The 16,727-nt window shown below is 34.0% G+C and overlaps 1 protein-coding gene across 1 annotated transcript in view; it reads right to left on the bottom strand.

Moving 5' to 3' along the window:
• LOC134381045 (phospholipid-transporting ATPase ABCA3-like) overlaps positions 1-16,727 on the bottom strand; it is a 180,436-nt gene that overhangs the window by 139,683 nt on the left and 24,026 nt on the right. Inside the window, exon 5 of the mRNA XM_063101131.1 lies at positions 14,335-14,594. Within this exon, the coding sequence (XP_062957201.1) occupies positions 14,335-14,594 (260 nt within the window). The remainder of the gene's footprint in view (positions 1-14,334; positions 14,595-16,727) is intronic.

The raw sequence follows: 16,727 nt of genomic DNA, 5'->3' as shown, positions 1-16,727 counted from the left end.
GATCCAAGATAAAACACAAAAAAATGAAAAGAAAAATGAGTGAAACATCATTGAGCTGTGGGACAAATTTGAGTGGTGTAATATAGTCATAATTAGAGTCCCTGAAGGAGTGGAAGAAGAGGGAGGGCATAAGAAACCTCTGGATTTATAAAGGCCAAAATTTTGACAAACTATAAACACACAGATACAAGAAGCTCCACGAAATCCAAGCACAAAAAAAATAATAAATAAATAACATGAACAAAACTACAGCAAGGCACAATATCACCAAATTGCTGAAAAGGGAAATCTAAAGAGCAGTCACACACACAAAATGACACATTACATACAGAGGGAAGAGAAATCTCCACCTCATTGGAAACATAAAAAGCCACAAGACAATGGATTATAAATTTAAGTACCAAAACAAATGAACAAAAAACACTATTACCTTATAATTCTACATACAACATAATTATCTTTCAAAAATAAAAGCCAAATAAAGACTTTTCCAGACATACAAAAAGGAATATGTCAACAACAGAACATCATTATAAAATATGTTTTTTAAAAAGGTCTTCAGGCAGAAGGAAATTATGTAAGATGAATCTGGATCTCTTAATCTGTAAGATAATATTTTTATCTAGAAATAAAGAGAACAGGAAATGAGAAGTACATTAAGAAAATATAAAACTTTTTTGTTATTTAAATATCTTCAAAATATAATTGACTTTTTAAGCAAAAATAACACCAATATCTTGTAAGGTTTATGACATATGAATAAGTAAAATTTATGATAAAATAGCAAACATGTATACTATAAACCCTATAGCAACCAAGAAAATGATGCAACTAGAGTTATAGCTAATAAGACAACAAAGGAAATGAAATTGAGTGATAACAAATAATCTAAAAATAAAGGAGAAAAAGAGAATAGAGAAGAGATGGACCCAGAACAAATGGAAAATAAATAGAAAGCTTAATTTAAACCCAGCCATATCAACAATCATATTAAATATAAATGGTCTAAACATCCAACAAAAAACAAGAGATTTGTAGATTGGGTAAAGAAAAGCAATACCTATTTGCTGCCCATAAGAAACTCAGGAAACTCACACTAACTATAAAAAGATACAAATGAGTTAAAACTTAAAGGGCAGAAAAGGATATATCATACTAACACTAATCAAAACAAAGCTGAAATAGCCATATTAATATCAGACTAAATACAAATTCTCATCTACTTATGATGAAGTTACATACTGATAAATCCATTGCAAGTCAAAAATATTGTGTCAAAAATGCATTTAATACCCCAACAAACCCATCATAAAGTCAAAAAAATTGTAAGCAAGCTGTCGTACGTCCAGATGCTTCTTGACTTATGATGGGGTTACAACCTGATAAATGCATTATAAGTCAAAATCAATTCAAAATGGATTAAAGACTTAAATGTAAGACCCGAAACTATAAAACTTCTAGAAGAAAACATAAGGAAAACACTTCAGGACATAGGACTGGGCAAAGATTTTATGAACAATACTTCTGAAGCATAGGGAATACAAGCAAAAATTAAGAAATGGGATTATATTAAGCTAAAAAGCTTCTGCACAACAAAGGAAATAATCAGCAGAGCAGAAAGACAACCTGAAAAATGGGAGAAAATATTTGCATAGTATGCATCCAACAAGAGATTAATATACAAAGAATATACAAAGAACTCAATAGTTTTAAACAAATCAATTTAAAAATGGGCGAAGGGGTGGAATAGACATTTCTCAAAAGAAGACATACAAATGGCCAACTGGTATATGAAAAAGTGCTTAACATCACTAATCATTGGAGAAATACAAATCAAAACCACAATGAGACATCATCTTGTGCAGACAGAATGGCTATTATCAAAAAGACAGAAAATGACAAATGTTGGTGAGGGTGTAGAGAAATGGGAACTCTTACACTGTTGGAGGAAATGTAAGTTAGTACAGCCATTATGGAAAACAGTATGGAGATTTCCCAAACAACTAGAGATTTCTCTACCATATGATCTAGCAATCCCACTGCTGGGTATATACCCAAAGGAATGGAAATCAGCAAGTCAAAGGGATACTTGCTCTCCCATATTTATTGCAGCTCTATTCACAATAGCCAAGTGTTGAAACCAACCTAAATGCCCTTCAACAGATGATTGGATTAAAAAAAAAAAAAAGATCTATATACACAATGTAATACTACTCAGCCATAAAAAAGAAAAATTCTGCCATTTGCAGCAACATGGATGGGTTTGGAGATAATTATGTTACATGAAACAAGCCAGACACAGAAAGAGAAATACCACATGTTGCCACTCATATGTGGAAGCTATAAAAGTTGATCTCCTAGAAGAAGAGAGTAGATTAGTGGTTAATAGAGACTAGTAAGGGGAGAGTGGAAGTGGAGATGGGGAGAGGGCGGTCAGTGGATACAAAATTGTAGAGAGACAGGAAAAATAATATACAGTGTTGTATAGCAACATAGGGAGACTGCAGTCAACAACAAAGTCTGAGTGTCTTTCAATAGCTAGTCAAGATGATGGTGAAAATTCCTAAAACAAAGAGATGATAAATATTTGAGGTGATGGATATACTAACCACCCTGATATGATCATTGCACATAGTATGAATGTACCCAAAATATATTGTACTCCATAAATATATACAATTATCATAGATCAGTTAAGAAAAATAAGTTTTAAAAAAGAGAGAGAAATAGAGAGTAGAATAGTGGTTCCTGCAAGCAGGGAAAGGGGATGGGCAGGGAAGGCCAAGGAAAGATTTGTAGACTGGTACAATGTTGCAAAGTTACAGTTCCATAGGAAGAATACTTCTGGTGCTCTAGGGTGACAATAGCTAATAACATTGTATTGCATATTTCAAGATAGCCAGAAAAGAGGATCTTGAATGTTATAACCACAAAGAAATGATATATAGGTGATAGATATGCTAACTATTCTGATTGGATAATTATACAATATATGCAGGTATTGAAACAACAAACTGTACCTTATAAACATGTACAATGAAAAAAGTAATTGGAAAAGAAAACATATATGAAAAAGGAAAGGAGTTAAAATGCTAAAGGAATTTTGAAAATGATGAATAAAATTGGAGGAATCATACCACCCAAGTTTAACACATTATGTACCTGCAGTAATCAAGACATTATTGTACTGACAGATGATACACTTTGGATACACAGCTCAATGAGATGGAACAGAGTACTGAAAGAGACCCCACAAATATGGCTAACTGATTTTTGACAGGGTACAAAAACAATTAGGTGGAAGAAAAATAGTCTTTTCAGCAAATTACATTAAAACAATTGGACATTCATAGATTTTTTAAAAATGAGCCTCAACTTAAACATCAGACTTTATAAAAAAAAATTAACTCAAACGGTATCATGGATCTAAAAGAAGCATATAGCCAAAAAATTTGGGGAGAAAATTTTTGTGATCTAGGACTGGGTGAAGAGTTTTTAGAAATGACATTAAAAGCATGATCCATTAAAGAAAAAACCTGGGAAACTGGACTTAATAAAATAAAAAACATTTGCTCTGCAAAAGCCACTATTAGAATAAACAGACAAGATATAGATTGGATTTAAAAAATTACAAATCACATATCTGACAGAGTACTTGAACCAAGAATATACAAAGAATTCTCTAAACTCAGTAGTAAGAAAACAATCTATCAGAAAAGGAGCAAAAGACTTATTGAACAGGACATTCACCAAAGAGATTAAATTAGTGGCTAATAAGCACATAAAAATATGTTCAACATTGTTAGTATTCAGTAAAATGCAAATTAAAGCCACAATGAGATACCACTTACATACTTTTAGAAAGGCTAAAATAAAAGAAACACCACCACGTACTGACAAGGATGCTGAGCAACTGGCCTGTGCAAACAAATTCAAAATAGTAGGACCTCTCTTAAAAACAGTTTGGTACATTCTGATAACATTAAATATACACTCCATATAATCCAACAATCTCACCTTTGTTTACCCTGAAAATATGAACATTTATGTCCACACACAACAAGCTTACATGAATGCTCCTAAGATCTTTACTTGTATTAGCCAAAAATTGGACGTGACCAAAATGCTCCTCAGTGGGGACACAGATAAACAAGTTGACTGGGTCCCAGCAGTGTTCTGATGAGTGACACAAGCAACTCGCAAATATCACTCACTGTGTGATTGCATTTACATAACACTCTAGAGATGACAAAATTATAGTGATGAAGACTAGATAAGTGGCTGATGAGGGGCAGAAGTAATTATAAAGAGCACAAATGACTTTGGGTGGTGATAAAATTTTACTGCACTAATTGCAAGGGTGATTATACGAATCTATATCTTTGATAAAATTTACAAAACTTAGGAAAAAATGTTGAGTGCATGTGAAAACTGGTAAAATTCTAAAAATGGCTTTAGTTTGCTGACTAGAATATTATGTGAATGATAATTTCTTGGTCCTGATAGTTATTGATTATGTAAGATGTTAACACCGGGGTAAGTTAGGGGAGTGGTATATATTATTTTAGCAATTTCTGTGTGAGGTTAAGCTTACTTAAAACTAAAATTTTTTTAAAGTAAAACTAGAACTGGTAACCTAAATAGCCCCTTTAGCCCCACATGTATTCAAGACATTAACTTTAAATTTTAAAATCTTCCCACAACGAAAATTTCTGGTCAACATGGCTTTATTGTTAAATTCTACATTTGCCATTTAAGAAAATAAATAAATAATGCAACTTCTACAAAACTCTTCCAAAAAACTGAAAGTTAAAAACAAAACAACATAAACAAAAAACCACAACCGTGTGATCACTCCAATAGATGCAGGAAAAGCATTTCACAAAACTCAACATGCTTCCCTGATAAAAACTCTAAACAAAGAATAGAACCTGACAAGGGGCACCTACCAAAAATTTACAGATGTTATACTTAATGGGAAAAGACTGAATGCTTTCTCCCTAATATCAAGAACAAGCAAGGATGTCTTCTCAAGTCACCTCTATTTAACATTTTACAGGGGGTCTAGCTAGTACAATCAGGCTAGAAAAAGAAATTAAAGACATGCAGATTGAAAAGGAAGAGGTAAAAGTCTTTATTCACAGACAACATGAGCCTGTATGTAGAAAATCATAAAGGACCCCAAAATACATACATACATAACTAACAAATAGGTTTATAACACTGGAACTAAAAAATAGATTTAGCAAAATCATAGATACAAGATTAATTGTATTTCTATATACTAGCAGCAATCTGAAATTGAAATAATAAAAAGCCATACCATTTACAAAACAATCAAAAATAGGATGGGACAAGTAGGATAAATTTCATAAAAACATATGTAAGGCTTATACACTGAAAATGTCAAAATATTACCGGAAGAAATTATAGAAGACCTGAATAAATGGAGAGACATAGAGCACATGGATTGGAAGATTCCATATTATTCAGACATATCTTCTCCCAAAATTAATCTGTAGAGTCAATGCAATCCCCAAAAACCTCAGGGTTTTTTGGTAGAAATTGACAAGCTTATTCTAAAATTAATATGGAAATGAAAAGTACATAGAATAGCCCGAACATCTATGAAAAAAGAAAAAATTTGGAAGACTTACTCTTCCTGATTTCAAGAATCATCATAAAGCTATAATAATCAGGACAATGTGGTGTTGACATAAAGCAAGACAAACAGATCAATAGAACAGAATTAAGAATCCAAAATAAACCTACACACAAATACTGTCACCAGATTTTTGAAAATGGTGCAAAGGCAATTCAGTGGAGAATCTTTCAACAAATATTGACAGAACAATTATATTTCCATATGTAAAAAACACTTCAATCTGTATCCTGCACCATATACAAAAATTAAATAAAAATGTAAAACCTAAGTCCATAAAACTTTTACAAGGAAACATAGTATAAAATCATGTGACCTTGGGTTAGGTACATATTTCTTTTACACGACACCAAAAGCATGACCCATCAAAGAAAACATTGATCAACTGAACTCTATCAAAACTAAGAACTCTGACCCTCAAAAATCTATTATATGAATTAAAAGTCAAGTCACAGACCCAGAATAAACACTTGCAAATCACATATCTCATAAAGAACTTGTATCCAGAATATTTAAAGAACTCGCAAACTCAATAATAAGAAAAGAACCAACTCAACAAAATATGAGCAAAATATTTCAACAGACACTTCACTAAAGAAGATGTATGGGAGTAAATAAGTACATGAAAAGATGCTCAACATCTTTATTCATCATAGAAAAGCAATTTTTAAACAATGAACACCACATATCTTTTAGAATGTTTAAAATTTAAACATACCAAGAGGTGACAAGGATGTGGAACAGGTGCATCACTCATACCTTAATGGTAGAAATTCAAATTAATGTAACCACTTCAAAAACCAGTTTGACAGTTTCTTGAAAAGTAAACATGCACCTACCATATGACTCAGCCATTCTGCTCCCAGGAGTTTACCCAAGAGAAATGAAAGCATATGATGAAAACACATGTTCCAATGAAGACTTGTATGTTAATGTTCACCACCTCCTCCCCTGCTTTTTTTGTAATTACATTCAAAAGAACTGTGAAAAACCCTAATGGCCATCAATAGATGAATGAATAAACGTATTGTGATATACCCATGCAATGGAATACTACTCAGCAATAAAATGGAAAGAACTGTTGATACATGGATCAATATGGAAGAACCTCAAGGTAAGTTTGCTGAGTGAAAATGCACACTAAGCTATAGTTACAGAAAGTATATCAGTGGGTTGCCTGAACACAGGACAAAGAAGGGGCTTGACAGGGAGAGGTGGGGTTACAAAGAGGCATGAGGAAATTTTTGAGGGTGGTGGATATATTCATTGTTATTCTAGTGTGGTGGTAGATTCACTGATGCATGCATATATCAAAACTTATTAAACTGTACAATTTCTATATGTACAAATTATTGTGTGCTAATTAACCTTAATAAAGTGCTTTTTAAAATTTTGCAAAAGACACACACACAAAAATAACCCAATAAAAAATGGGCAAAAGGACTTGAATAGACATTTCTCCAAAGAAGATATGCAAATGTCCAACAAGCATTTAAAAAGATGCTCAAAATCACTAATCATTAGGGAAATGCAAATCAAAACCACAATGAGATATTCTCTCTCCCACATTAGGGTGGCTACTATTAAAAAACAAAAACCAGAAAATAACAAGTGTTGGTGAAAATGTGGAGAAACTGAAACGTTTGTGCATTGATGGTGTGAATATAAAATGGTGCAGCCACTATAGAAAACAGAATGGTAATTCCTTGAAAAGTTATAAATAGAATTAGCATATGGTCCAGTAATCCCACTTCTGAGTATATACCCAAGAGAATTGAAAGCAGGGTCTCAAAGAAATGTTTGTACATCTATGTTCATAGCAGCATTATTCACAATAGCCAAAAGGTAGAAGCAACCTAAATGTCCATGAATGGATGAATGTATAACCAGAATGTGATGAATATACACACAATGGAATATTATTTGGTTCTAAAAAGTAATTTTGATACATGAACAAGATGTATGGCTGAGCCTTGAGGACATTATGCTAAATGGAAAAAACCAGTCACAAAACAACAAATATTGTATGATTCCTTTCATATGAGGTATCTAATGTAGTCAAACTGACAGAAACAGAAAGTAGAATGGTGGATGTCAGGGAATGGGGCAAGTGAGAAATGTGGAGTTATTGTATAATGGGTATAGACTTTCAGTTTTGCAAGATGAAAAATTTCTGGAGATTAGTTGCACAACAATGTATATACTTAACATTACTGAAGTGTACACGTAAAAATGATTAAGAAGATAAATGTTATGTTATGTGTATTTCATTGAAAACAAACAAAAAAATAAATACAAACTGAATTTTTTTAAAAAATGAAGATTTGTAATAAAAATATATTTCCTGTAGTAAAAAAAAAAAAATTCAAAAGAGCTAATTCTAAAAACATGGAACCCTAATCTGTAATGATATAAATCAGAACAGTAAATGCCGCTGATGTGGAGTTCATGAATGGAATGGGGAATGAGGATCTCCTGAACTATGCTCCAGTTTTGATTAGTTTGGTGATTACACCAAAAATCTGTGCAATTTACTATGTATAGTTAATCCTTCAATAAAAGAATAAAGGTAAAATAGAGTTTTTCAAACAAAGGGTGTGAGAAAATTCATCACCAAAAGAATACTGAACATTAAAGATTTAGGCCAAAGGAAAAATCATTATTCATAGAAAGCTACCAGAAATAAGAACAATTAGAAGGGTAAATACATAGATATAAAAATATTGACTATATTGAACAGTAATATTATGTGGGATTTTAAAAAAAACACACACATATAGAATTAAAATACATGACCAAAATGCCTGAGAAGTGCTGTGTAAAGGTGCTTCTTTTTCATGTAATTTTGATTGGTTTAATTTGCATCTGATGTACTTTGATGCTTGATTGTTAAATTTTGATGATTCAAGAAAGCATCTTATCTCTAAGGTTATATGAAAAAAAAAAATAAGAGAATGCAAAATTACCAAGCTAAGTAAATAATAAAATCCAAATCATAAAATCCAAAAGAAGGCACGAAAAAGTAATGAAGTAAGATGGCACAAATAGAAAACAAATAATAAGATGATAGATTTAAGTCCAAATACATTTAATTATGCCACCTGTATGTAAATGGCTCAGCAGACTCATGATCATTAGAGCATATATTTTTAATTTCTTGCAACAGACACATTCAAATATGAAGATAAATGTTACAAATAAAAGGATAAAAATAAATACAAATGTTATATTTATAACATAAAATGTTATAATAAAAAGATATATTGTGCAGACACTAACTAAAAGAAAATTGGTTTAGCATATTAACATGCAACAGATTTTAAGGCAAAAGCACTGCTGAAGATAGAAACGGACGTTTCATAATGACACATGTTAACTTTGTAATGATAAAAACTTCAACCTATCAGGAGGAGGTAACAATTCTACATTTATACGCACCTAATAACAGATTATCTTAGGCTGTGATGCCAAAAATAGGAAAGAGGGGAAACAAATACAAGGTAAGGTGTTGCCAAGATGCCAAGGGGTTCACGAAAAGAAATACACTCAGATGGTGTCATTCAGAAAGGACATGCGAAAACATCAGGCCTTAAAACGGTCCTCTGGAGGGAGGAGGGGAAAGGGATTTGTCTGTCAACTTTTTAAAAAACATTTAAAAAATTTAATGGAAATGTACTAATTGTACCTATTTATGGGGAACAGAGTTATATTTCAATACATATATATGAGGGGCGGAGGTGAGCAGAATCCCACACGACACTGGGGGCTCAGTCTATGGTCACAGAAAACCTTGCTCACTGCTGGAACAGGAGCCAAGGTGATGTACTATAGCCACCGCCACACCTACTGTCACTGCAAGGACAGTTCACTACTGCAGTAGCAGCCAGGGCTGCTCTACAGGCAACCTGCCACACACTCAACTACACTGATATAAAAAGAGTCACCAATAGAGCCTGAAAATAGAGGAGGAAATTTTTATCCTCATAGTCAACCCCAGAGTAACAGAAGCAGCAAGTCGTCTACCAAATGACCAAACATCAAGAAAAAAATACTAGAACTACAAACAGATGAGAAGATATGACACCACTGAAGGAATACAGTAATGCTCAAATACCAGACCCCACAGAACAGGGAACCTTTGAAATGTCTGAAAAGGAATTCCGAGCAATGATCTTAAGAAACTTGAAGAGATAAGAGAAGACTCAAGTAGAGAACACAATGAAACAAGAATATCTAGCATATGAAGGAGGAAATTTACAAAGAGATCAATACCTTAAAAAAGAGTGTAGCCAAACTCCTAGAAATAAAAGATTTGCTCAATGAAATAAAAAAAACCCAAAAAACAGAGAGCTTGAGGAGCAGGCTAGAGCCAGCAGAAGAAAGCATTTCAGATCTCAAAGATGGTCTTTTCAAAATAATACAGACAAAAACAAAAAAAATGGAAATGAGGGGAAAATAGTGTATTTCCCAGACAAACAAAAATTGTGGGAGTTCACCACATGACGAGCCTTGCAAGAAATTCTCAAAGGAGTCCTTCATCTGGAATCTGACGAACGACGACCACTATCACAGATACACAAGAAAGAGCAAAACCCGGCATTAAAACAAAAATGCAAATGAGAAAGAAAGAAACTAAATCATGCCACCTCAAATTTACAACTAACACAGAAGAAAAATAAAAGGAGAAATAAAAATCCCTCACCCCATGTCACAGCCCTTCCTTTGAGTCCAAAAGAGAGAAGAGCTGGCTCCAAGAACTCAGGTATAATGCATGCCATACCAAACCCGGGTCAAACTTGATCTAGAATCTACAGAGAACTGCACCCACTGAATGCACAGTACATACTGTTTCTCAGTGCACACATGCACATAGACATTTACTAAAATTGGCTATATTTTAGCCCATAAAGCAAGTCTCATTAAAATTCCAAAAGATTGAAATCATATAGTGGATCCCAACATGTTTGAAAAATTTTAAGTGGTTTTCTAATTATCCTATGGGTCAAAGAGAAAAAAAACACAATAAAAATTAGAAATTATTTTGAACTAAATGATAAAATGCTATATTTCAACATGTAGGATGCAGCTAAAGTTATGATTAGAGGTAAATTTAAGGTTTAAATGCAAAGATTAGAAAATAAGTAACTGTAAGAACAAGAGAGGGGGTGTGGAAAAACTCAGCTAGCACTGGCTAGACACAGAAAGCACTAATCATAAGGGAAAAGACTGCATTACATTAAAATGAAGAATGTTATTCATCCAAATATACCAACTAGGTAAGCTACAGATTGGGAGAAAGTATTTGCAATAGATATATCATGCAAAGGACTCATATTCAAAATATATTAAAGAATGATTGCAAATCACTGAAAAAAGACAGACTATACAGTAGAATAATGGGGAAAGTCTTGAACACACACTTCACAAAGAGGATATCCAAATGGCCAATGAACACATAAAAAGGTACTCGACATCAATAGCTGACAAGGAAAATTGAATTAAAACCACAATGAGATATCATTATATATATATCTCCCAGAATGGTTAGAATTTAAAAAGACTAACGCCACCAAGTATTGGTACATATATAAAGCAGGAGTAATTTTCATACTGTACTGATAAGAGAATAAATTGGCACAACACTTTGTAAAATTGTTTGGCTGTATTTAATAATGGTGAAAATATGAATACTGCATACTCCACCAATTTCAATCCTAGGTATATACCCAACAGAAAGATGCTCACAGTAGCTCACTGTAATAGCCCAACACTTGAACAACCAAACGTCCATCAACAACAGAGTGACAAATTGTGATACATTCATGTTCACAATGAAATTTAGTAATGAAAAGGGCCAAATTACAGCTACATGGAATAACATGAATGACTCTTACAGACACAAAAGGATAGCGATTGTATGATTCTATTTAAATAGAGTTCAAAACCAGGCAACACTAATATAGGCTTTTACGAGTCAAGATTGTGATCACCTTTTGGGGAAGAAGGAAGGTGTAGTGATTTAGAAGGGACATGCAGGGGTTTCTAGATGGCTGGCAATATCCTATTTCTTGAATCGCATAGTGGTTATAAGGGTGTGTTCATTCTTGATAATTCAATGATCTGTACACCTAGGCATGCATTTATATACGTATGTATTCTATACTTTGATTAACATTAAAAAAATAATAAATTACCTGATTTAAGTTTGTGTGACATGTCCTGGTAAACTGCAGTTGAAAGTTGAAATTAGATTTCAAAGAGATGCCTCATTCGTCAGACAAGAGACAGAAAGACATTCCCGTCAGAGAAAACAAAATAAAGTGAGCCATTTTACATGGAGGGAAAAAGGTTCAACGTGAAATAAGATTAAGGAGAGACAGTGGTCAGGAGAACCAACGAGAATGCTTCTGAAACAGCTGGATGGTGAAAAATTAATAAGAGCTTGAAGTAGAAAATGGCATTACCACAAATGGAGAGAAAAGAGCAGATGAAACAAATGAAAGAGCAGAAAGAAGCCAAATTTTCTTTAGTTCACATACACTGTACACAAGGGACAAAGAAAACAGAAGGAAAACTAACATAGATAGCTGCACCTAACATCCCTGTGCACAAACAGGAAGAGTATTGTGAATCATCGTAACAACTCTGTGTGGTAAGAATGCTTTTATCTCCATTTTACAGATGAGGCACAAACAAGTTAAGAAACTTACCCAAAAGTTATAAAGGCAAGAAATGGTGGGATTCTTAAACACTATACCATACCCACAAGACTGAGGCTTCAAGCCTGGGTGAGGCGGGGGATGATAATTTCATTTTGCATAACCAGGAAACCTGGGAAAAGGAGCAATCCTTGCCTGGAAGAACAATGATTTTGCTCTCTATCCCCATCTTTCCTCATTAAAACCAAGCATCACTGTCTCTTCAGCAAAAACAGCATGTTTACTCAACCCTGGTATAATTTGATGAGTAGCCCCCGAAACACCTTAAGAACAATCTGATATATGAAAAAGAAAGTCACTGGAAGAAATGTGTGCAAAATTCCAGAATTTTAAGTTAATTATGTACCCATCCATTTCCACTAATTTCTACCTCTGAAATATTTCTTCGACTCTTCCTTCTTTATTGCCTTATACTAAACCATCTTAGCTCCAGCCCTCCCTGTTTTTCTCCTGGTCTGTGATAATTACCTCACACTTGGTTCCTCACCTTCAGTGTTGCTTTTGTCAAACTTTGTCAACAAACTATGGCCTGTGGGCCAAATCCAGCCCACAGACTATTCTTGTGTCTCCTGAGAGCTAAGAATGGTTTTTACATTTTTAAATGATTAAAAAGAAACATAAAAGAATATGCATATTATTGAACATAATAATTATTCTGATGTGAGCATCACATATTGCACACGAGTATTGATGTTCAACTCTGTACCCCACAGATATGTACAGACAACTGTGTTACAGTAAAAATAAATAAATAAAGAGTTCTGATTTTGCCACCGTATTTCTTACTAAACACATGCAATGTTCAGTGCTTTCTGGGATTTTATTATTGCAGACAAAGAATTGTAAACCCTATACTAAAATCTGCAAAAAGTTAAAGAAAAAAAAAAAGAATATGTAACAGAGACACACATGGCCCACAAAGCCTAAAATACTTACTATCTTGTTGTGCCTTCCATAAAAAGTCTATCAATCCCTGATCTAAGCCATCCTCCATATCTCTTTCCAGAGTAATTTTTCTGAAGGCAACAACAGTAGGAACACCACCATCCCCCAGTGCTATCCACCTGCTAAACTTCTATTATCCTTCATTGATTGCCCAGAACAAGCATCAACCTCTCTGCACTTCAAAAATAACGTTTTCCATCCCCCTTAGGTACTTATTATATTATAAATTAACTCAGTTTACTAATATCTCAACTAAACTAATTTATAAATAGATATTTTGCCTTTGAATGCTTACTACAGGTCAGAGACTGACCTAGATACTTTAAAAAATAATACCTCCTTTAATTCCTCTGATAACCCTAAAGTTAGGTATTATCTTTAATATATATCTGTATGAACAGGCTACAATTACAGAGTTAATAACTGCTGGCCAGGATTTAAACCTAAGATCTATCTGAGTCCCTGGAACAAAGCAGGTAATTAAATAAATAAATGTTGAGCAAATTAACAGAGAGATGAATGAATCAAGCCCCCTCTCTACGACTTTAGGGCCACCGTTCTTTACAATATGGTCTTGATTTGACTTGATACTGAAATTCATCTAAAAGTAGATTAAAAGAAATAAAACTTGGTAAAGACTAAAAGAATCATAGAATCTTGGAATTGAAGTGTATCTTAAATATATCTAATTCAAGAGCTCACAGGATTATTTCTTTGTTGCCCATTTTATTTCAAAGATGATTCAGGGCATTTAATATTTGACCTCTCTTCATAGCATTCTTGTTAAATAGTCATTTAGTCAATAAAACTACAAGCCAAATAAAGAATTTAGATAAAAGCAAAACATCAGAAAACTGATAAATGACAGGCACATTCTAGCCTGTCTGTTTTTGTATATTACTAATGCAACATAACCACTCACCAGTGCCAAAGGAATAGAAATAATCTCACCCTCCACATAAATCTGCCCCACAGACCCAAAAATGTAAAAAAAAAAAATAAAGTTACCTTTAATCTCTTTTCCTTTTCCGAGACAATGGTCCTGATGAGGGTAAGTTCAGTTTGAAGAAACAGAAATAAAACCATCCAAGAGAAAGAACCCATAAATCCCCACATGTAACTATCATAATAATGGGCAGGGTATGGAAATCTCCTAACAAAAGTTTTAGTATTTTCAAACATCATTTCTGCAGCTCTGTCATTATGATATACCATGATGGCCTTATCTAAGGAATGCTGCACAGTCAGGAACCCTTCTTTGAGGTACCCTAGGTAAGAAAATAAAGATTGATAAGTTCAGTATGCTAAGAAACAGTCAGGCAAACAGAAAAGGCAATTCATAAAATGCAAAGCTTTTAACACAAAGAACAAAACAGTCTTAAAAATACCTGTGTAATTTGGGACACAACATGTAATAAATACCATGGAACCATCTTACTTACCATCTTCTCAAAACTAAAATAATGCATAAAAATGGTTAGTTGCTTTTTGTAATTTTATCAGCCAAGCTAACTGAGAACTCAAGCAAATATTAGACCTCTTGCTATAGTTTGAATGTATGTGTCCCTCCAAAATTCATATGTTGGAATCAAATATCCAATGTGATAGTATTAAGAGATGGGTCCTGTGGGAAGTGATTAAGTCATGAGCACTCCACTCTCATGAATGTGATAATACTCAACAAAAGCTGAAGGGAGCATCTGAGTCCCTTTTGCCCTTTTCCCCTTCTGCTATGTGAGGACACAGCATTAGGCTCCTCCAGAGGATGTAGAAACAGGGTGACATCTTGCAAACAGAGAGCTTCCAGACACAATCTGCTTGTGCTTTGATCGTGGACTTCCCAGCCTCCAGAACTGAGAGAAATAAATTTCTATTATTTTTAAATTACCCAGTCTGTGTATTTTGTTAGAGCAGCCTGGAATGGGCTAAGACACCTCTATCCACTGGACATATGGAGAGAAGTAAGGTCAAAACAAGAAGTGATGCAATCCCATTCATAATATATCAAAAAGAATAAAAATAATTAGGAATAAACTTAACCAAGGAGATGAAGGACTTGTACACTAAAAACTACAAAACATTGATGAAAGAAATGAAAGGAGACACAAGTAAATGGAAAGACATCTCGGGTTATGAATTGGAAAAATTAAGATTGTTAAAATGTCTATACTACCCCAAATGACCTAAAAATTGATGCAATCCCTATTAAAAGCCCACTGGCATTTTTTGCAGAAACAGAAAATAACATCCTGAAATGCATATGAAATCTCAAAGAACCCTGAATAGCCAAAACAATCTTGAGAAAAAACAACAAAGCTGAAGTCCTCACACTTCCCAGTTTTGAAACATATTACAAACATACCATGACCAAAAGAGCATGTCACTGTCATAAAAACAGACATGTAGACCAATGCAACAGAACAGAGAGCCCAGAAGTAAACCCTTGCACATATGGTCAAATGATCTTCAACAAAAGTGCTGAGACTACATAGTGGAGAAAGAATAGTCTCTTCAATAAATGGTGCTGGAAAAACTGGATATGCAAAAAACAAACAAACAAACAAACAAAATGAAGTTAGGTCCTTACCTTACATGATACACAACAATTAAATCAAAAGGAATTAAAGACCTAAACATAAGACCTAAAAGTAAAAAACTCCTAAAAGAAAGCATAGGGGGAAAGCTTCATGGCTATATTAGTCCATTTCTATGTTGCTATAATAGAATACCTGAGACTGGATAATTTATGAAGAACAGAGGTTTATTTGGTTTTTGATTCTGGGGCAGCTGCATCTGGCACAGGCATCAGGCTACTTCTACTCATGGTGGAAAGCTGCAGGCAGCCGGCCTGCAGATCACATGGCGAGAGGAAGCAAGGGAGAGAGAGAGAGGGAGGTGCCAAGGTCTTTTAAACAATCAGCTCTCTGGGGAACTAACAGAGCGAGAACTTACCCACTACCCCCACTCCCAGGGAGAGCATTAATCCATTCATGAGGGATCCACCCCATGGCTCAAACAGCTCCCAACACTGCCACATTGGGTATCATATTTCCATATGAGTTATGGCAGGAAAATGCATCCAAACTCTGACAATGGCATAGGACTTGGAAATAATTTCTTGGCTATGACAGCCAAAGCCCAAGCAACAAAAGCAAAAATAGATAGATGGGACTGTATCAAACTTAAAACCTTCCATCTTGCAAAGGATACAATCAGCAGAGTGAAAGGCATCCTACAGAACGGGAAAAAATATTGCATATGATAATCTGATAAAGAACTCCTACCACTCAACAACCAAAAACCAAATACTCTATTTAAAAAATGGTCAAAGGGCTTAAGTAGACATTTCTCCAAAGAAAATATACAGGTGGTCAACAAGCATATAAAAAGATGTTCATCTA

Source organism: Cynocephalus volans, chromosome 6, assembly GCF_027409185.1.
Source record: "Cynocephalus volans isolate mCynVol1 chromosome 6, mCynVol1.pri, whole genome shotgun sequence".
In the NCBI taxonomy this organism is placed as follows: Eukaryota; Metazoa; Chordata; class Mammalia; order Dermoptera; family Cynocephalidae; genus Cynocephalus; species Cynocephalus volans.
This window is presented reverse-complemented; position numbering and strand designations above follow the sequence as displayed.